This window comes from Geotrypetes seraphini, chromosome 8, assembly GCF_902459505.1.
Source record: "Geotrypetes seraphini chromosome 8, aGeoSer1.1, whole genome shotgun sequence".
Taxonomy (NCBI): domain Eukaryota; kingdom Metazoa; phylum Chordata; class Amphibia; order Gymnophiona; family Dermophiidae; genus Geotrypetes; species Geotrypetes seraphini.
In genome coordinates, this window is record NC_047091.1 from 96683595 (window position 1) to 96704362 (window position 20768).

A 20768-nucleotide genomic window follows, 5' to 3' on the forward strand; every position below is an offset into this window, starting at 1 on the left:
GTGTTGGAAGAAAGAAAGGGCCACAAGGAAAGGGTGGTGGAAGGAGAGAGAGAAGCACCCATGGGGGAGGAGAGTTGGAGGAAAGGAGAGAAACATTAATAATAATAATTTATTTTGTATACCGCCATATCCAGAGAGTTCAAGGCGGTTCACAGCAGTTAAAAATTGAAATACAAACATTGTGATCATTGAAGTTAACAGGTTATAAGCATATGATATAAGAAAAGGGAAAGGAGGTAATTACAGGCCATAAGTGGATGATTAAAACAATTTTAATGGAAGTAGTAATGAGGAAAAGATAGTAAAGATAAAATGCATTAAGAATTCAATCTGTGGAATAATTGCGTTTTGAGCTGCTTTCTGAACTCAAGATAGGAAGAGGCCCCAAGCAGTGTTTGGGCGAGCCAAGAATTTAGTTGGCTAATAGGGTACAGAGGACGGAAAGCAGGACCAAGGAAATGGGTAGAGTGTAGGCATGGCTGTAGGAGGAGTCATATGTCCTTTTTTTTATCTTCACAAATATGGTAACTTTAGGCTATATTCACCCAAAGGGAAAAACCCTTCTTTTTCCAAAAGAAAAGTGGCAGGTTTCTTTAAAAAAATTCATCTCTTGTTCAGTTATTTAAGGCTCAGAGTCATTTTGCCTAGATTTATTAGGTAATAAAATGCACAACTATTCCATTTCAGGGACTTTGTCTACTACACATCACCCACTACTAAGAACATAAGAATAGCCTTACTGGATCAGACCAATGGTCCATCTAGCCCAGTATCCCATCTTCATGGAGGCCAATTCAGGCCACAAGTACCAGGCAAAAATCTAAATAGCAGCAGCATTCCATGCCACCAATCCAGGGCAAGCAGTGGCTTGTCCCATGTCTGTCTCAACAGCAGTTTATGGACTTGGAGCAGCTGTTAATAGGTCTCTAAAGGAGGGAAGAACAACCTTTACAGATTCAGGTAACTTTGGTAACAGATAGGACAACAGAGTAATAAAACGTGTCGGAATTAAATTGTACAACAGAGTGCTAATAAAAAAAAAATCATTCCACATTTCTATTTTATAAAGGCGAGTTAGGCATTTAACTACCTTTATACAATAGGCTCCTATAATAATCCCCAGCAGTGCACAAATGCACTCCTACAAAATTATATCCGATTAAAAGAAGGTGAAACTATAGGTCCTTTTTAGCGCATGCTAAACCCGTGCTATACGGCTAGAACTAACGCCAGCTCAATGTTGGCATTAGCATCTAGCGCGGCCAGCAGTTTAACACGTGCTATTATGTGCATTAAACCGCTAACATGGCTTCGTAAAAAGAGCCCTATGTGTATTTATTCTATTACAGGTTACATGTCTATTTCTTAAAATAAAATGCACACGTATGAAACGGCTCCACTCAAATACAAACCTCTTAAATGTATATATGTTCTTACAGGCGCATATACTTATACATGCCCCATACAATTTTTTTAATAAATCAATTTTCACATCATGCTTCCTAGTGGTTAAAAGGAAAAACTTCTTTTAAAAAGCACAACAGTAAATAAATGTACAAGCACAGAAAGGTCTTGGATCCACATGCGTGTAAACTTGAGAGCAATTGCTGGAATCTAGAAAGTGCTTTTTAGGCTCATATACAGTATCTTTTACTGGACACATGCAAGGCCTTTCACACACTGTGGCTCTGAACGAGACGGGAGCGCTCTCTTTAACCCTTTAATTGGCAAATGGTGAAACAGCTGCTTTACGGTGGCTTGATGTTGAAAAAGAGCAACAGTCAGTGGCTTAGCGAGGGTGAGTGGCGGCCGAGGCAGCAGCAGCAGCGCCCCTCCATCGTCCCCCAACCATGCGTGCGCACCCCTTCACTTCCCTTGTACCTTTTTAATTTTCCCAGCGCCGTGTTGGCTCTCTCTCTGACGTCATTTCCTAGGCACGGGATCTAGAAGTGACATCAGAGACAGCCGACACCGATGCGAGCACTCCTGCCGGGAAAATTAAAGACGTATGAAGGAAGGGGTGCACGTGTGTGGCGTGGGGAAGAGAGGAAGATGGGTGCCAGCTGGGGCAGACTGCCCACCCCCTTTGCTACACCACTAGCAACAGTGCCAAGTAAAAGGCATTTGGAGATGCAGATCTCCCATAAGAGCCATAGAAGACATATGCTGTTTCTGAGCAAAAATGCCAAATATAGGGCTCCGGATTTTTAAAGACGGGCCCTAGAAGTAGAGAAAGGCCAAATGGCCCATCCAGTCTGCCCTGCACCCTTCCTCCAGCCAGCTCCGAGAGAGCCCCAACGTAGGCACGTGACGTACGTCAACAAAGTCAAAGTCAAAGCCAACGCCGATGTATCAGCGTCGCCAAAAATGAAAGTACACGCTCCGTCCCACAGCATTTCTACTTCATTATCCATCCGAACCCGTTCCTACCTTCCAAACTACAGTATTGCAATTAAAACAGAATGCCAGCAGCAAACATCCCACAGCCTTCGTCCCCGCCCCCTCTGACGCGACTTCCTCCCCCACCCCCAGAGTTGCGTTCTCCCAGGCCAGCTGATTACACAGTTGACGCAACTTCCTGTTTCCGGTGGGGCGGGATGCTGTGTAGAGAGAAAGGTACTGGGGTCGCTGCAGCCTGTGCGAATTACTGCCGTCACTGCCGGGGATCTCAAAGAGAAGTTTGAAGGTAGGACCAGGAGATTTGAGAATGATGGAGAAATGGAAGAACGTGGGCGGGGGAGAAGAGGGGGGAGGGGGTATGCTGGAACGGGGGGAGTGGGTGTGATGCCAGACTGCAGGGTCCTCGGATGCATGTGAAGAGGGGTGATTTGGTGTTTGAGTGTGCGAGGGTAGCCAAATGAGTGCTTCTCGGAGTCTTTGTAGTGTAGGGGATGAAAAGAGGCACTGTTATGAAAGGGGGGAAGCGAGGTGCAGGAGAGGGATTTGTTAGGGGGAGGGGAGGATGAGAGGGTCTATTAGGAAGTTCTGGAAAGAAGATGAGATGACGGGCCTAGGAAGAGGAAGAAAGAGACTGTAAGGTAGAGGAGATAAAAGATGATAATCTCTCTTTTGCTCTTCTTGGGTTCATCTAGAGACCCAAGTCACAAGAACTGTCAGGAAGCCCTGGGAAAGGGGGGTGGGGGAGGTCGATAGACTCTCAGGTGAAGGAAAGGGATTGTTAGAGTGCCCTGGAGAAGGGGAAGCGAGGAGATGATATGAAGGGCTGGGAAGAGGAGGAGAAGTAGACTGTAAGGAGGCCCTGGGGAGGGAGAAGAGAGAAGATAGGGAGCCTGGAAATGAGGTGAGAGAACTTCAAGTAGAAAAAAAGGAAAGGAGATGTGGGTACCTGGAGAAGAAAAGAGGTAGAGTTAAGAGGCTCTGGAGGGGGAGGAGGAAGACTAAATAGTAACAGATGGCAAATAAAGGTTAGCATGGTTTATCTTACTAAGAAAATAGGAACTGATGAGAGGCCTAGGAAGAGAAGACCTGTCTAGTGTACAAAAGTAAAGGAGGAGAGGGACTGCCAGATGAAGGAGAGGAGAGGGGGATCAAGAGAGGGGAAGAAGAAAAGAGGGTTTGTAAAGTGGAAGAAGAGATGGGGAGCTTTCACAGGACTCTAGAAGAGGTCTAAAACTTTCAGAAGATGGGGGAGGGGGGTGGGGAAGAAAGAGGAGAGAGTCTGGTAGGAGGAGATGGGGGAAAGGCAGTCTTGGATTACCAGGGGATAGCAAGGGAAGGAGATGAATGGTCCACGGGAGGAAGAGAAGGAAGAATAAGTGTGGCTTTCAGTTGGGTGAGAGGGAATGGGGCTTTGGGGGGGAGGGGAAGAGGAGATGATGAAAGACTATTATAATGCTCTGAAGAGGAGAAGATAGGAGGAGTATGGCGAAGGGTTGTCTTTGTGGAGGAAGCAGAGCTTTGAGAGGAGTGGGAACAGATGGGGGAGGGGGGTTAATGATGTCATGGAAGGTGGGGGCATGACCAGAGTTGAGGTAGGGTTATTTTAGTAGATGGGTTAGAAAGGTGAAAGATGCTGCTTAACCTGTGCTTCTCATTGGTTTCATATCTGGGGCTCCCTAGATGTACAGAGAGGAACAATGTAGAAAGCTTCAGCAGTGTATGGTTAATGAGAGGTATGCATGCATGTTAGTGGGCAAATGATGCAGAAACAGGCCTAAAAAAGCATAAACTTGTGCTATAGATGTTAGCACACAGCATATTAAACTTAATGGTAAATAGGATATTAGCTATTCCACCCCAATGCAGAAAATTTTTAAAGAGAGCACACCATGAGAAAATTGTCACCTGGTCTGAGGCAGCAAAGAAGAGTTAGCTTGCCTTCTACATTCCAAACCGTGATTCTTTATCGTCCCTCCAGATGGCACAGAATCTGATAGGTAATAGCTCACCACGACCAACAGGTGGAGACTGAGACACAAAATTTTGGCTATAGTATAAGTGGGCTGTGCAGTTCCAAGTACAGTCTGCTCTCAGTCTCCAGTAGGTGGAGGTAGTAAGCCTGTGCAGTCTTTCTCTGGTTTAGTGTAGGGCTGTTAGATTTTGTTTAAATTAACCTTCTTGTTCCCGTTTGTGGTGCTGGATTGAGCTTGGGGGACCCTTTCGGGAGTCTTTCTGACCTCAGGGGTGCTGCACTCGACGGGTCGAGTCCCTTCCCCCACCTCCCCATCCAAATTTTTTTTTCTATAGAAGGTGCCTCAGCTGTAAGCCTTGCCACCGGCAAGGCATATAGCTTTGAGAGCTAGTGGGGTCTGTTCAATTATTCTTTAAAGTTGTATTAAAAAAAAAAAAAAGGCCTGAGACAGTACTGGTCTGAAGGGAAGCCTTCAATTAAGGCAGGAGTGTCCAACCTGCGGCCCAGTGAAGTATTTTGTGTGGCCCCGGTCGAGGGCGATGCAGTGTTTTCCTCTGCTGCCCCTGAGTGTTTACCGTCTTGCCGGCTCCCTCCTCTGTCTTGCTGCAGCAGGCCCCAGAAACATTTTTTGGGCCAATGCGGCCCAGGGAAGCCAAAAGGTTGGACACCCCTGAATTAAGGTAAATTGATTTTTATTGCTAATTGGCACTTGTATTTTTTTTCTTGTAGCGATTTTCGCAATGAGCACTTTTAAAGGGAAAAGTGCTTATTGCGATCCAGGCACAAGGTTGGCGTGTGCATGAAGTGCACCGGCCATCACAAAGGGGAATCCTTGCTGGCTTCGGGTATCAGTGAGCAGGGCTCCCCTTCGCGTGTGCACCGCAAGTCAGCAGCAGACTGTGGGGAAGCCTGGGCTTCCCTTACTGCCCACACAGGGATTTCCTTAGCTGCCGACAGTCAGAGAAATAGGGTTTCTCTTACGGCCGATAGTGCTGGGGACTCCCTTTTCACTGCTGCAGGCTTGCCTGCTTTGCCACTGCAGGCCTCAGGGGAGTCTTTTTCAGTGGGTTTTTCACCAGTTTTGGTGGGAACCTCCGCCAACTTGTCTGCAGCGTCAGGTGACCTTTCCCCCTATCTTAGATAGACAGGAGCAGGTTTCTGCTCGGTCTCCTGCCTTGGCAGTGAGTCCTGCTTTGCCGCCAAGGGGTTTTTCCCCGGATTTTATTTTAGCCTTGTGCAAGGCTTATTTGCATGCGGCTGGGGATTCCTATTTCTTCCCTGGGGGGAGGGGGGCTTTTACCTTCTGCTTGTACCCCCATTCGGCCCCCTTCCACATCGGCACTGGACCCATCCCCCACTCATCTTCATCCAAGTGGCCGTGGGTCTCGTGGGACGAGAATTTTTTATTTGGGGAGGCGTTTTCTCCTGATGAGGACTTGGACCCTTTGTTGAACCCCCAAAATCCTCTTGGGAGGATGGATGCTGCGGCATGTGTTTTTAGGAGCCACTGGCTGACGAGGATGCATCAGTGGTGCACATTTTCCAGCGGGAAGAGCTCCAGGAACTTATTCTTCAGGTTTCGTTGGTTTTGTGTTTTGAGGAAGATGCAAAGGAGCCTCCTCGTGTGGTGGACCCTTTCTTCGGGGGATCCGTTTAGCCTTCCATTCTTTTCCTGTGCATCAGGATATTCGGGACATAATGCTTGCGCAATGGAAGGTGCTGGAGATGCCTTTTCGTTTTGCACGGTCCATGATGCGGATGTGTTCCATCCCTGATGGGGATAGGCCCTGATGGGGATAGGGATACCTTGAAGTCTCCTGTGGTTGATGCGGTAATCTCGGTCATAAAGCATCAGCATACGGTGCCGGTTGAGGGTGGCTTGGCCTGGTGGGACTCTGAGGATCATCGGCTAGAGTCCCATCTTAAGCAAAGTTTGATGTGGTTGCCCTGGCAGTCTAGGCAGCAGTGTGTGGTGGTTTAGTGACCTGGGCTTGTTTTTGGTGTCCTTGACTGGGAGTCTGATGACTGGTCCTTGGTGGATCAGGAAGTGGCTTAGATTGAGCTGGGCGCTTATCTCTCGGATGCCATATATGATCTGCAGGCTTCGCCAAATCCATGGCTCTCAGCATGATGGCTCGCCGTATTCTGTGGTTCCGGGATTGGTTGGATGTGGCAGATGCGACGTCTAAGGCTAGGCTTACTAAATTTCCTTTTCAGGGTTCTTTCTTGTTTGGCGAAGATTTGGACAAGTTGGTTCAGGCCTTGACTGACTCTAAGGTGCCCCGTCTTCCTGAAGATTGTTCTTGCCCATCTGTGCGGGGTGGTTGCATGATTTTTGTCGATACCACCATGGTCAGGGGGCGACTTTTCCTTCCAGTTTTCCTTTGAGGGCCGTTTCTTTCAGCATGCAGTCCTATTGGGGTGCCCATCAGGGGGGGGGGGGCATTTATTTATTTGGATTTCTATCCCGTCCTCCCAGTAGCTCAGAACGGTCTACAAATGAACATACACAGTGGAGAGTAACTAGACATATAAGTAGTACAACAGGTTTAAGTGATTGGACTTATAGATTGTGGAGAGAAATAAATACAGGGAGAATACAGCAGAATGAGAGAAGAGGGGAAATACAGTAGTTTAGTTTGAGGAAAGTTATATGTGTTTAGGTACAATTTGTCAGTGGAGAGAGTAAGAGAGGATTATACTGGAGTTTGGGGAGGTGATAGGAGAGAGGAGGGGTGGGGCGTAAGGGGGGGAGAAGACAGAGGAGATCTTTAGTTGAAGAGGAGGGTCTTTACCGATTTACGGAATGTTAATAATGAGTTCTGTTGTCTGAGTTGGGGGGGGAGTTGGTTCCAGAGGTGTAGAATGAAGTGGCTGTAGGATCGTTTGTGGGCAGTTTCTGTGAGCAGGGATCTTCCGGGGGGGGGGGGGGGGTGCATAGGCGTATCTGATTTTGAGCGAAGGGTGCGAGTGGGGTTGTAGATGGGAAGCTTGGATTTTATGTAGGAGGGGGTGGTGGAATAGATTCTCTTGTGGGCAATTGCCAGGGCTTTGAAAGTACAGCGTTGGCTAATTGGGAGCCAGTGTTCAGCATGGAGTGCCGGGGAGATGGGATCGTGGTAGTTGAGGTTGTGTAGGAGGCGGATGGCTGCATTTTGGACCCGTTGGAGGCGTTTGATATTATTTTTGGTTAGTCCATTAAATAGGGAGTTACAATAATCCATTCTGGAGAGGACATATGCGTATAGGAGTTGGGCGAGGTCTGGTGTGGAGATGTAGGGTTTGATCCTTTTCAGTTGGCGAAGGTAGTAGAAGGAGGTGGAGACTACTTGGGATATGTGGGCAGATAGGGATAGGTGTCCGTCTAGGGTTACTCCCAGGCTGCGAACTTGATCTGCTGCCGTTAGTAGAGTGGAATCCCATGTTAGTGTAGGTCACAGGTATTTGGTGTTTTTGTTTCTGATCCATAGGAGTTCGGTTTTGGAGGTGTTAAGTTGAAGTTTGTTGTTTGACATCCAAGTTTTCATGTCAGTGAGGCAGAGTTCGAGGTTAGCAATTTGGGATGGCCGGTGTTCGCCTAAGGGGAGGAGCAGCTGGATGTCATCTGCATAAGAGTGGATTTTGATGTTATATTTTTGCGCTATATCGATGACGGGTTTGATGTAGAGGTTGAATAGGAGGGGGGATAGAAGGGCGCCTTGAGGAACACCATATTTGATAGGCTTAGGGTTAGATTTATGTGTCCCTAGTAGGACAGTTTGGGTCCTTTGGTGGAGGAAGGAGGTGATCCATTGGAGGGCTGTGTCTTTGATTCCGAGGTCGTGGAGTCTAGATGTGAGGAGGTGGTGGTCAACTGTGTCGAAGGCAGCGCTAAGGTCAAGTAGGACTAGTAGGGCGTCACTGCCTTTGTCGAGTATTGACCAGCTGTCGTCGATGATATCAAGGAGTACTGATTCTGTGCTGTGGCCTTTATGGAAGCCGGATTGGGCTGGGGATAGGGCAGCTTGTTCTTCAATGAAAGGGTGTAGACGGTGGAGCACAATTCGTTCAAGGAGTTTGGAGACAATTGGGAGGTTGGAGACTGGGCGATAGTTGCCAGGTTCGTTAGGATCAAGGGAGGGTTTTTTGAGAGTGGGCTTGATAATAGCTGATTTCCAGCTGAGGGGGACAGTTCCAGTAGTTAGAGAGGTGTTAATGATGGGGAGGATGGATTCTGCCATGGCGTCTCCGGCGGACAGCAGGAGGCTGGATGGGCAGGGGTCGAGGATGGTGTTGGAGGGTTTGAGTTCTCTCAGGGTTTCGAGGACCTCCGCATGAGTAGTTAGATGAAATTGGGAGAGAGTGGCGGAAGGGGGGGTATATGGAATTGGCTGGAGCTGAGTAGGAGTGGGTTTGGTGTTGGCGTCGAGGTTAGCTCGGATGTTTTGTACTTTGGACTGGAAGAAGTCCGAGAGAGTCTCGCTATCGAGTTCTGTTTGGTTGGTTTGGTTATTCCTTTGGGCGTTGGTGAAGAGATGGTTGGTGAGGGTGAACGGTTGTTTAGATCTAGAAGGGGCTTGTTGTAGGAGACGAGAGTAGTAGGTCTTTTTTGCTTCTAGAATGGCGGCTTTGTATGTGGTGGATATGCTTTTCCAGTGGGTTTTGGTTTCATTGCCCGGGTGTTTGGCCCAGATCCTTTCTGCTTTTCTCAGGGATCGTTTTATGGATCGGAGGTCATTAGTGTACCAGGGAGCAGGTGCTTTGTTGGTGATTATTTGGGTTGTTTTTGTCTGGACCAGGTTATTGTAGAGGGATTGGATGTTAGAGTGCCATGTGGTGGCTGCCAGGTCAATTGATAGGGGATGTTGGGTACAAGATTCATTTAGGGTGCGAATACCTGCGGCCATAGCTTGAGGGTTGACCGAATTGGGGAGTTGACGTAAGGTGGGGGTGGGTGGGATCTTTACGTGGGGTTAGGGTAGTATCGAGTGGGAGTTCGAATTCAATGAGGTGGTGGTCTGACCATGGGACAGGTGTGGTGGTGTAAGTTTGCTGGGGCTCTGCCGTTGGGTCTCTGAGGGTGAAGAGCAAGTCTAAGATGTTGCCTGCTGAGTGCGTGGGGGTGGTTATAGCTTGGTGGAATCCTAGGTCGGAGAGGGAGGAGAGGAAGTTGTCAATTTGTCCTGAGGTGTTGGGGTAGTCTGGGAAATTGAAATCTCCTAGGATTGTCATGTGTTTGTGTGAGATGGCTAGTTCAGTGATGAATTCGAGGAGGGTTTCTAGGGTATCTGCTGGGGAGTTGGGGGTTCTGTAGAGGAGTATGAGGGCGGTTTTTTGTTTGTGGCCTATGGTGAATGCAATAGCTTCTAGGGAGGGAATATTGATGGAGTTTATTAGTTTTGGTGTGGCGGAGGTTTTGATAATGGAAGTCACTCCACCTCCTTTCCCAGAGGTATGCGAGCAGGCTAGAGCCTGGTAGCCTGGAGGACATAGTCCGCCTAGCGTCATCCCATCGTTGTCTTGGAGCCAGGTTTCGGTGATCATGAGGGCGTCCCAAGTCTTGTCGCAGATGAGGTCATGTAGGAGGAAGGATTTATTGTTGACTGATCTTGCATTGATGAATGCCAATTTGAGTGTGTTGCGTGAGGGGGTTTGTGGAGAGGGAAGAATGGGGATGAGGTTGGCAGGGTTTCTGGAACGGCTTTTTTTAGGTTGGGGGGAGATATCACCGTATCTGCCTTGGCCTGTAATAATGGGGATGATGAAGTATAGTGTTGTAAGGAGTGTAGTGGGAGTGGGAATGGGCGGGAGGGTGGTTTGTAAAGTGATGGGAGGAGGGGCGGGGAGGGTGGTAGCCTGGAGAGTTGGAGGCATGGTAGGAAGGGGTTTGGGGCGTTAGGTCGGAGGGATTCAGGGGAGACTCACTAACAAGTCTCGGTTTAGTCCTATTGTTGAGTTAAAGTTTGGTGGGGTCAATTTTGATAAAAATTAGATCAGGAGCTTGGAGCTGAAGTGTTATTATTGGGGCAGCTGGAGGAGCAAGTAGAGAAAGAGAAAGCTAGGAGACAGAAAAGGAGGGAGCCAGAGAGCAACCAGTTAAGTTAAAGAGGATTGAGTAAATTACTGTTGGTAGTTATAGTAAGTTGTGTATGCTGTTATGTTAGTTAGAGAGCATGCAGCTTGTGTGAGGGATAACAAGTGGTCTTTAAACAAACAATAAATGTCGGCTTTCTTGTGTCGTGGGGGGGCGGAGCAGGGCTCCCACGCTCCTCTCTCGATGCAGGAGTCTGAAAAAGAGGACAGGCACCTCCGATGAAGTTTTTTCCAAAAGGTCTGCTTTCCTGTGTCGGGAGGGGGCGGAGCAGGGCTCCCACACTCCTCTCTTGATGCAGGGGGCTGAAAAAGAGGACAGGCACCTCCGATGAAGTTTTTTCTAAAAGGACACCTCTAGAGGCCCCTCCGCCGCCAACCCGGCCCAGTGACACCTTATGTGCCCTTCCCCTGGTTCCAGTGGGTGCCTGGTTGCGGGAGTTTTACCAGGGGTGTGCCAAGATCACGACGGACCAGTGGGTCCTGGAAGTGATTCTGGACAGATATGCTCTGGAGTTTGCCTGGCCATTGCCAGATTGTTTTCTCGCTTCTCCTTGTCAGGCGGCTTGGAAACAGCGGGCTTTTCGGCAGACGCTGCACAGGTTGCTCGACCTCAAAGCAATGGTCCCAGTGTCTCCTTGGGAGTTTCGCACCGGCAGGTATTCCATTTATTTCGTGGTTCCCAAGAAAGAGGGGCCTTTTTGGCCCATTTTGGATCTGAAAGGTGTTAACAGGACACTCCTGGTTCTGTCTTTTCGCATGGAGACCCTGAGATCTGTCATTATCCCAGGACAAGCAGGCAGCATATTCTCAACATGTGGGTGACATCATCCATGGAGCCCCGTAGCGGACATCTTTGCAAGCAGATTTGCTTGAAGAACTTTCAAAAAATTTGCAAGTGCTGCACCGCACCTGCGCGAGTGCCTTCCCGCAGAACGTAGGTTGTGCATCTTATCTGAGGTACCTTAGTTCTTGTTTTTCTGCGGAACCAAGAAGCACCTGTTTCTCAGCTCTGCCGTCTTCGAGTTCTGCCTTCTCGCACCGTGGCTTTCTTTTTCCTTCAAGTTGATCTTCAATCTGAGTCTAAGTATACTCCTGAATATTTGACTGAGATGGAATTGCCACATCCGCCAAAGGACACCATGAGACTTCCCATGAATCCAGTTATGAAGCAAATCTTTCTGAGGAATCTTGAGACTCCTTATTCAATTCCGGCTATTCCCTCAAAAATGGAATCTCGTTACCGTACGGTTCCTTGTAAAGAGTTTGAGAAATCGCAATTGTCTTACCAATCCTTGGTGGTAGAATCATCTCTCAACAAATCTAATCCCACCAAGGTTTATGCTGCAGTCCCTCCAGGCAGAGAAGGACGGACGATGGATAAATTTGGACGTCGTCTGAATCAAAATTCCATGAGGGCAAACAGGATTTTGAATTACAACTTCATGTTCATATCTAATCTGAAGTACTGCATAAAGACCATGCCCTACTTCTTTTCTGATTTACCTGAGCACCGGTTGCTGAGTTTCAACTTATGATGCATTTGAAATGTCATCTCGAGTCACTGCTTTTTCTGTGGCAATGCAACATCTGGCTTGGCTACGCATTGTGGACATGGATCCTAACTTGCAAGATCGTCTACCCAATATACCATGCCAAAGTAATGAGCTGTTTGACGACTCCTTAGAGGCTGCCACCAAGCGCCTGTCAGAGCATAAGCCTCTTTGATTCGATCTAAAGCTAAGCCTCCAGCTTCTAAGCCTTATAGGCCACCTCCACGTCTTTATCCACAGAAATCTACTCTGGCTTTCTCCAGGCCTCCACCTAGGAAACAACCACAGCAGCAGCGTCAGCAAAAACTCCAGACTCCTGCTGTAGCTAAGCCTGCACAGTCTTTTTGACAATCTAAATCTGAGCATAACGTCCATCTTCATCCATCAGTCTTCTCTCCTCCCCATAGGAGGTCGCCTCCATCACTTTTACCAACAGTGGGAGCAGATTGCATCAGACCTTTGGGTTCTCACCATCATCAGTGAGGGTTACTCGCTTCAATTTCTTCAAATTCCACCAGATCTCCCTCCAAAAGAGTTTCCTTTCAACATGTCGCAACTTCCCCTTCTTCAGGAGGCTCAGGCTCTTCTTCGCCTCCGTGCTGTCGAGGAGGTTCCTTTGACCCAACAGGACACAGGGTTTTATTCCCGTTATTTTCTGGTCCCAAAGAAGACAGGGGATTTGCAACCTATCCTGGACTTCAGAGCTCTCAACAAATTTCTTGTCAAAGAGAAGTTTCGGATGCTATCTTTTCCAACTCTGTATCCCCTGATGGATCAAGGAGATTGGTTATGCTCCCTAGATCTCAAAGAGGCTTTTACTCATAAGTCCCAGTTACGTCCCTCCCAAACTCTACAGTTTATTGGAGCCATCCTGGACATTGTTCAACTCAGAGCATTCCTGCCTCAATCACGTCAATCAATCTCATTCACCTTTGTCAACAAGTGTCTTCCCTCACGTAAGTCTCGGCAAGACACATGATGGTTCTTCTCAGTCACATGGCCTCTACAGCTCACAGGACTCTTTTTACCAGACTTCACCTCAGAATTCCTCAGTGGATCCTGGCATCTCAGTGGCAGCAAGCTTGCGACCCACTCTCTCAACACATTACAGTGACTCCTTCGTTGAGACAGTCTCTCCACTGGTGGATGCTCTCTTCCAATCTTTCCAGAGGTTTGCTATTTCACACGCCCCCTCATCAGAAGATTCTCATGACAGATTCCTCGACCTACGCTTGGGAGGCACACCTAGATAGTCTCCGTACTCAAGGTCACTGGTCCAACGTAGATCGTCGATATCATATCAATGTGTTGGAACTCAGAGCGATCTTCAATGCTCTCAAAGCTTTTCAGCATCTTCTCCACGACACAGTAGTCCTCATTTGAACGGACAATCAGGTCGCTATGTATTATGTGAACAAACAGGGAGGAACAGGATCTCTCCCTCTTTGCTAGGAAGCTCAGAAGGTTTGGAATTGAGCAATCCTTCACAACACCTTTCTGAAAGCAGTCTACATTCAAGGTGAGAAAAACTGTCTGGCGGACAAATTGAGTCGTCTTCTGCAACCTCACGAATGGACACTCAATTCCTTGCCTCTCCATCACGTTTTTTTCTCAGTGGGGGACTCTGCAGATAGACCTCTCTGCGTCTCCCCACAACAACAAACTGCCTCAATTCTGCTCCAGATTATATACTCTCCTCACCGCCTCGAGGCAAATGCTTTTCTTCTGGAATAAGCGAATCAGTTTCTCTATGCGTTCCCTCCATTCCCTCTGATTCTCGAGACTCTTGTCAAACTCAAGAAGGAGCTTGCCACCATGATTCTGATAGCTCCTCGGTGGCCCAGACAACCATGGTACTCCCTTCTACTTCACCTCAGCAGCAGGGAGCCTCCACTTTTACAAGTATTTCCCTCTCTGCTTACACAGAGTCAAAGGTCTCTGCTTCATCCCAACCTGCAGTCTTTACACCTAACAGCTTGGTACCTCTCAACCTAACTGCCACTATACAGTTCTCTCAATCTGTACAGGACATTCTAGAAGCTTCCAGGAAGCCGTCCACTAGGCAGTGTTACACCCAGAAATGGGGACTAGATTTTCTGCTTGGTGCACTATTTCTCACAAGGAGCCACAGTCTACCTCCTTGTCTTTGGTTTTGGATTACCTGCTGCACTCAATCTGGCCTCAAATCCACATCCATTAGAGTCCATTTCAGTGCAATTGCTGCTTTTCATCAGCCTATCGAAGGGGAACCCCTGTCTGCTCATCCTGTTGTTTCCAGATTTATGAAAGGACTTTTCAATGTCAAACCACCTCTCAAGCTGCCTCCAGTGGTTTGGGATTTCAGTGTTGTTCTTGCTCAATTGATGAAGCCTCTTTTCGAACCAATAGATTCGACTCATCTTAAATTTCTCACTAGGAAAGTGGTTTTTCTCACCTCTGCTAGACAAATCAATGAGCTACAAGCTCTAGTGGCAGATCCACCTTTCACAGTATTCCATCATGGCAAGGTGGTCCTCCGTACTCATCTTAAATTCTTACCTAAAGTGGTTTCAGAATTTCATCTCAACCAATCTATTGTTCTTCCAAAGCCTCATTCTCATCCTGGAGAAACAGCTCTTCATACTCTGGACTGTAAACATGCTTTGGCTTTCTACTTGCAACGCACTCAACCTCACAGAACTGCTTCTCAACTTTTCATCTCCTTCGATCCAAATAAGTTGGGGTATCCCGTTTCCAAACGAACCATCTCCAACTGGATGGCTGCTTGCATCTCTTTCTGCTATGCTCAGGCTGGTCTCCCTCTGCAGGGTCAAGTCATGGGCCATAAAGTAAGAGCTATGGCGGCATCTGTAGCTTTCCTCAGATCAACTTCTATTGAGGAAATCTGCAAGGTTGCCACTTGGTCCTCAGTTCATACATTCACCTCATTATTATCTGGATACTTTCTCCAGACAGGATGGCTATTTTGGCCAGGCAGTTTTACAACATTTATTCTCCTAATTTGCCAACATTCCCACCATCCCATTCTGGTTAGCTTGGAGGTCACCCACATGTTGAGAATATGCTGCCTGCTTGTCCTGGGATAAAGAACAGTTACTTACTGTAACAGTTGTTATCCAAGGACAGCAGGCAGATATTCTCACAACCCACCCACCTCTCCTGGTTGGCTTCTTAGCTAGCTATCTGAACTGAGGTACCTCAGAGGAGATGCACGACCTACGTTCGATAGGAAGGCACTCGCGCATGCATGGTGCAGCACTCGCAAACTTTTTGAAAGTTCTTCAAGCAAGTCTGCTTGCGAGGCTGTCCGCAACAGGGCTCCGTGGATGAGGTCACTCACATGTTGAGAATATCTGCCTGCTGTTCCTGGATAACAACTGTTACAGTAAGTAACTGTGCTTTCTGGTGGTCTAGCCTGGAGAGTTCCTGACTTCCCTCGATCTGCATGTTCTGATTCAGGCCTCCCATCAGCCTTTGCTTTGCGATTTTGGGAAAACACTATCAGTTTTGTACGTTTCATTTTGGTCTGGCCACAGCTCCGTGAACTTTCACCAAGATTATGGTGGTGATGGCAGTGGCCTTACGAAGGAGGGCATCCTGGTTCAGCCCTATCTCGACGACTGGTTGATTTGAGCAAAATCCTTTCAGGAGAGCTCCCGGGTTACAACTCGTGTGGTTGTGATACTGTAGAAGTCTGCTCAGAAACTTTGAGGCTAGATCCTGAGGTGAAATCTGATGGTGACCATTTCATTGTTCGATCAGTAGCTCTAGAGCAGTGGTCTCAAGCTCAAACCCTTTGCAGGGTCACATTTTGAATTTGTAGGTACTTGGAGGGCCTCAGAAAAAAATAGTTAATGTCTTATTAAAGAAATGACAATTTTGCATGAGGTAAAACTCTTTATAGTTTATAAATATTTCCTTTTGGATAAATAAGTCTTAATAATAATATTGTCATTTATAGCTAAAGAGACATATGACCAAGAAACTGTTTGATTTTACTTTTGTGGTTATGATAAACATATCAAGGGCCTCAAAATAGTACCTGGTAGTCCCCGGGCCACATATTTGAGACCACTGCTCTAAAGTGAATGCAAAACTAGTCTTCACTCTTGATGATGATGCCTGTAGGCTTTTCTTATTAATGTTTCTGCTGATTTTTAAAATGGACACAGTTTTGAAGAAAAATGTCATTGGATGAATGCTAACATGGTACTTGTTTTTCTGTGTCTCTTTTTCAGGTTCTCATCACCAATTAAACAGGAAGGAAATCTTTTAATGAATATACTGGCAGTACATCTATTTGGAGATCTCATTATATTGGTGGTTTCTTCTTGACTTTTTAGTTGCAGAATACTTCTTTCAGAATATTAACTATTGCACTGGTCAGATTAATACATTTCCAAATGACGTCTTATTTGATCTGGATCGGTCCCTGCTGAAACATGGAGCCCCATGGTTTTCACATGGTTGGACATTGGTGCCTTTAAGTTGGTGCGACTAGACTTGTTCTGTGGTAGACTACTTCAGATTTGGTGACAACCAGTGCCTGACAACAATATGGCAAGTAGTGGCGGAGGTGGTCCTGGTGGCAGCTGTAAATTCGGTACAAACAGCTGGAACAAGGCACAGGAAAAGCTGCCAGTACATGTATGTACTGAATTGCACAAAGTCTCTCTATTCTTTGGTGTCCAGGTGATGTTATGACATAGGGATTTGTTTTTTCCCTCCTTTCTAGGTTGAAGATGCTCTATCATATCTGGACCAGGTCAAGATTCGTTTTGGAAGTGACCCTGCAACTTACAATGGATTTCTGGAAATCATGAAAGAATTTAAATCACAAAGGTGAAGATCAGTGTCCAATAGTTCATGTATCTATAGTTCTGCTTTCTTCATCCAGTTTTTCTAGGACCACTGCCTTGGCTGAATATCTTCATAAAGGCGGTTAATTAAAATCCCAATAAATAAAATTATATATATGTATACTTTTTTTTTTTTTTTTACTTTCCATATTGGCCACATGTATTCCAGGAGGGGTTTAGTGTTCCTTCCCCATGCTATAGTTAAATTATTTTTATCTGACAAGTTTGTGTGCTTTTTGAAATTGGCTTTCAAAGTCACACATGCAGATGCCTCTGGCATCAATTCACTGATGAAGTAAAGAGGCAGGATAGAAATATATGAAATAAAAGCATATCCAAATTGACATTTAAAAAAAAAATTTTGTTTTCTGACCCAGTATTTTCTCTCATTCTGTTCTTTCAGGATGGTTTTTTTTTTCCAACTTAAGGTTTATTAGTATTGGAGAAAGAAAGGACTTTAAAAAAATCAGTTGTATCCCCAGCCCTCTTCCCCCTTCTAAAAGTACAGCAACACTTGGCCAAAGACATTAAGATTATCAAAGTATAGAAGTATTGTACAGTTTAGCATCAACAATAGTACAAGAAAATAACCCAGTATAATTAACAAAGTCTGATAAGGAAGCAAAGTTATAACACTTGTAAAGGAAAAGCGCACCATCAGTCGGTTCTAGATTGCTTGTACCACAATAGAAAAGGAGCCTAGATTTTGTCAAAGATCTCCAATGTGTCATATTTCTTAGCTGCCACCTTACTCGAATAGTACTCGTCCTTAAAAGGTTTATGCAGTAAGGAAAGGAAATAATAGGTAGCATAGGATTTTGTTTTCTTTAAGACTATGTAAATCTTTGCCAACCGAAAAGAATCCTTAGATCAATCTAAGATGTTAGATTTATATCAATTGAAGAAAATGTTTGATGCAAGTACAGTTGAAAAGGGCTCTGAACTTTGGACCCCTCTGCTCCTTTCACAACCATCTCACAATTCTGGTCAGATCATTTCCTGGACACCTCTTCTATTTCCTTTGAAACACTCTTTGCTATATCGGCACAACCTGCCTCTGCTCTAACAACCTCCCAATTTATTAGAAATCTTTCCAGACTTGACATTTTATTTATTTATTTATTTACATACCACTTATATCCTAAGTGGTTTTACATTCATACCACTTATATCCTAAGTGGTTTTATCATATTTCCCTATCTGTCCCGGCGGGCGCAAACTCTATCTAGTGTACCTGGGGCAATGGAGGGATTCAAAACACAGCGCTAAGACTTATCTATTCACTGAGGAAGCATGACCATATCACGGCGGCAGAAACTTGACCACTGTTCCAGTAGATGGAATAGCACCTGCAGTTGTTGTCAGCAGCTCAAATTGCAGGGGTCTCAAATGATAGGACAGACTTCCTCAGTAGGACAGACTTAGACCCAGTGGAGTAGGAGCTGTCTCAGCAGGCATTCCAGTATATCACATGGAACGCAATTCAAAAATGCCACGCTTCATCAGTCAGATAAGGCAGTCCAGCTCGGAAGTTCTGGATGCGCTCCTCTCCATGGCCGATGATTGGTCAGGACATTCACAGATTGTGCAACATCACAGGACAGTGGTGTTAGTAGTGCTGGACTGGCTGGACCATCCGTGATTTGCAGACTTCGTCCACATGCTGGTGGATGCTTCGTTTATTGTTTCCAGAATTGCTGGACATTCTGCATCAAGGTCCACTGCTGATGGACAATCCATCCCATTTTGGTCTTAAGGCTTGGCTCTTGAATGGTTACAGCTCAGGAAGAAGAGCTATTCGGATTTTGTGATTATGACCCTTTTGCAAGCCCAAGGTCTGTCAGTGGCTCATCCTAGAGTTGGGAGAATCTTTGAGGCTCAGCAAAGGTCAGAAGAAGAGGAAATGAGAGCCGGCATGGTTAAAAGATGATGTGAAAGGTTATTAGAGCCAAAAACATCCTTTAAAGACTAGAAAAAGGATCTGAATGACTAAATAAGAAGACACACAAGCACTGGCAAGTTAGATGCAAAGCATTGATAAAGAAAGCTAAGAGAGAATATGAAGAGAAACTTGCAAAAGAGGCAAAAACTCATAACAATTTTTTTTAGGTACATCAAAAGCAGAAAATCTGTGAAGGAATCTGTGGGACTGTTGGATGATCAAGGAGCAAACGGAGTGCTCGGGGAGGATAAGGCTGTAGCGGAGAGACTGAATGAATTCTTTGCTTCGATCTTTAAGGAAGAAGATGTAAGAGATCTACCTAAACTGGAAATGGTTTTCAAGGGTGGTGATTCGGAGGAACTGAAAGAAGTCTCAGTGACTTTGGAATACTCGGGCTTGCAGCAGGTAGCTGGGAGGGCTGAGCCGAGCACGTGGGAACCAGAGAGAGACCAGAGCAGAGAGGAGAAATATCAGGGAGTGCAGGGAGAGACCGGAGCAGAGAGGAGGAGTACAGGGGAGTGCTGAGAGAGACCGGAGAGGAGAGGAGGAGTACCGGGGAGTGCTGAGAGAGACCGGAGAGGAGAGGAGGAGTACCGGGGAGTGCAGAGAGAGATCGGAGGAGTGCAGAGACTGCTAGGACAAGGAGAAGAGAGGGGCTAAGGCGAAACGAGCAGAGCAGAGCCCAGGGGAAGAGGCGAGAGATAGCTCCGCCTACCCCCGACGTCATCAGCCGATCCCTCCCATAAAAGGGGAGGAGCCAATGGCGGGGATCTCACTGGAGCCGACACTCGGGCTTGTAGCAGGTAGCTGGGAGGGCTGAGCCGAGCACGTGGGAACCAGAGAGAGACCAGAGCAGAGAGGAGAAATATCGGGGAGTGCAGGGAGAGACCGGAGCAGAGAGGAGGAGTACAGGGGAGTGCTGAGAGAGACCGGAGAGGAGAGGAGGAGTACCGGGGAGTGCAGAGAGAGATCAGAGGAGTGCAGAGAAAGATCGGAGGAGTGCAGAGACTGCTAGGACAAGGAGAAGAGAGGGGCTAAGGCGAAACGGGCAGAGCAGAGCCCAAGGGAAGAGGCGAGAGATAGCTCCGCCTACCCCCGATGTCATCAGCCGATCCCTCCCATAAAAGGGGAGGAGCCAACGGCGTGCAGCCGTTCGGCGCGCGGCAAAGACGAGCGGCAAAGGCGCTCGCCTTAGCGAGAGCGCCTTTGCGAAGGAGCCTTGAGAAGGAGCCCAGGCAGCCCAGCAACAGCAAAAATCTAACTAAGCAGGAGCACACCAGCACTTCACGAGAGCGATGGAGGACCCAGGACCCCAGAGGTACTTTCCGGTATACTGCACAGAGTGCAATATGTACGACTACCTCCCCTTGGGAAGGCGGGAGTACATATGCAATCGGTGTCAGGAACTGGAAAGCCTAAGGACGGAGGTCGACAGATTGAGGGTCAGGGTCCAGGAACTGGAGGGACTGGAGGGACTGCGCACCACAGAGGAGACGAGCTGGTCAACCAAGGACACAGACGGAGCAGGCCCCATTGTGGATCAGGTGAGGGACTTCGAGAGATTCATCGAGGAGGCCTATAGGAAGGTGGAGGAACGGGACCAGCAGCTGCACAGACGGATGTTGGCAGACGAAACCCAGGATCCACAAGGCGACACCGGGGAAGGACCTAGCGGAGGAACCACGCAAGAGGAAGGGACCGTGACTCACCGGGACCCCGAGGGAGAGACACCGCATTACACCAAGGACACGGACCTGAGACAGAGGAGGTTGCTGAGGAAAGGGAAGTCTGCTATTGTGGTGGGAGACTCGATCTTGAGAGAGGTAGATAGTCACGTAGCTGGAGGAAGGGAGGACCGGCTAGTGACTTGTCTCCCAGGGGCCAAGACACGAGATATCATTGATAGGATCGAGAGGATCCTGGACGGAGCAGAGACAGAGGAGACTGCGGTGATAATCCACGTCGGAACGAAT

At 47.2% G+C, this 20768-nt stretch overlaps 1 protein-coding gene across 1 annotated transcript in view; it reads left to right on the plus strand.

Annotated features, from left to right (window-relative positions):
• Positions 1-2559: 2559 nt before the first annotated feature.
• The window catches only part of SIN3B (SIN3 transcription regulator family member B), a 91364-nt gene continuing 73155 nt past the window's right edge, over positions 2560-20768 (plus strand). Inside the window, exons 1-3 of the mRNA XM_033956327.1 lie at positions 2560-2686; positions 16233-16641; positions 16730-16836. Of these exons, the coding sequence (XP_033812218.1) occupies positions 16552-16641; positions 16730-16836 (197 nt within the window). The 5' untranslated portion in view covers positions 2560-2686; positions 16233-16551. The remainder of the gene's footprint in view (positions 2687-16232; positions 16642-16729; positions 16837-20768) is intronic.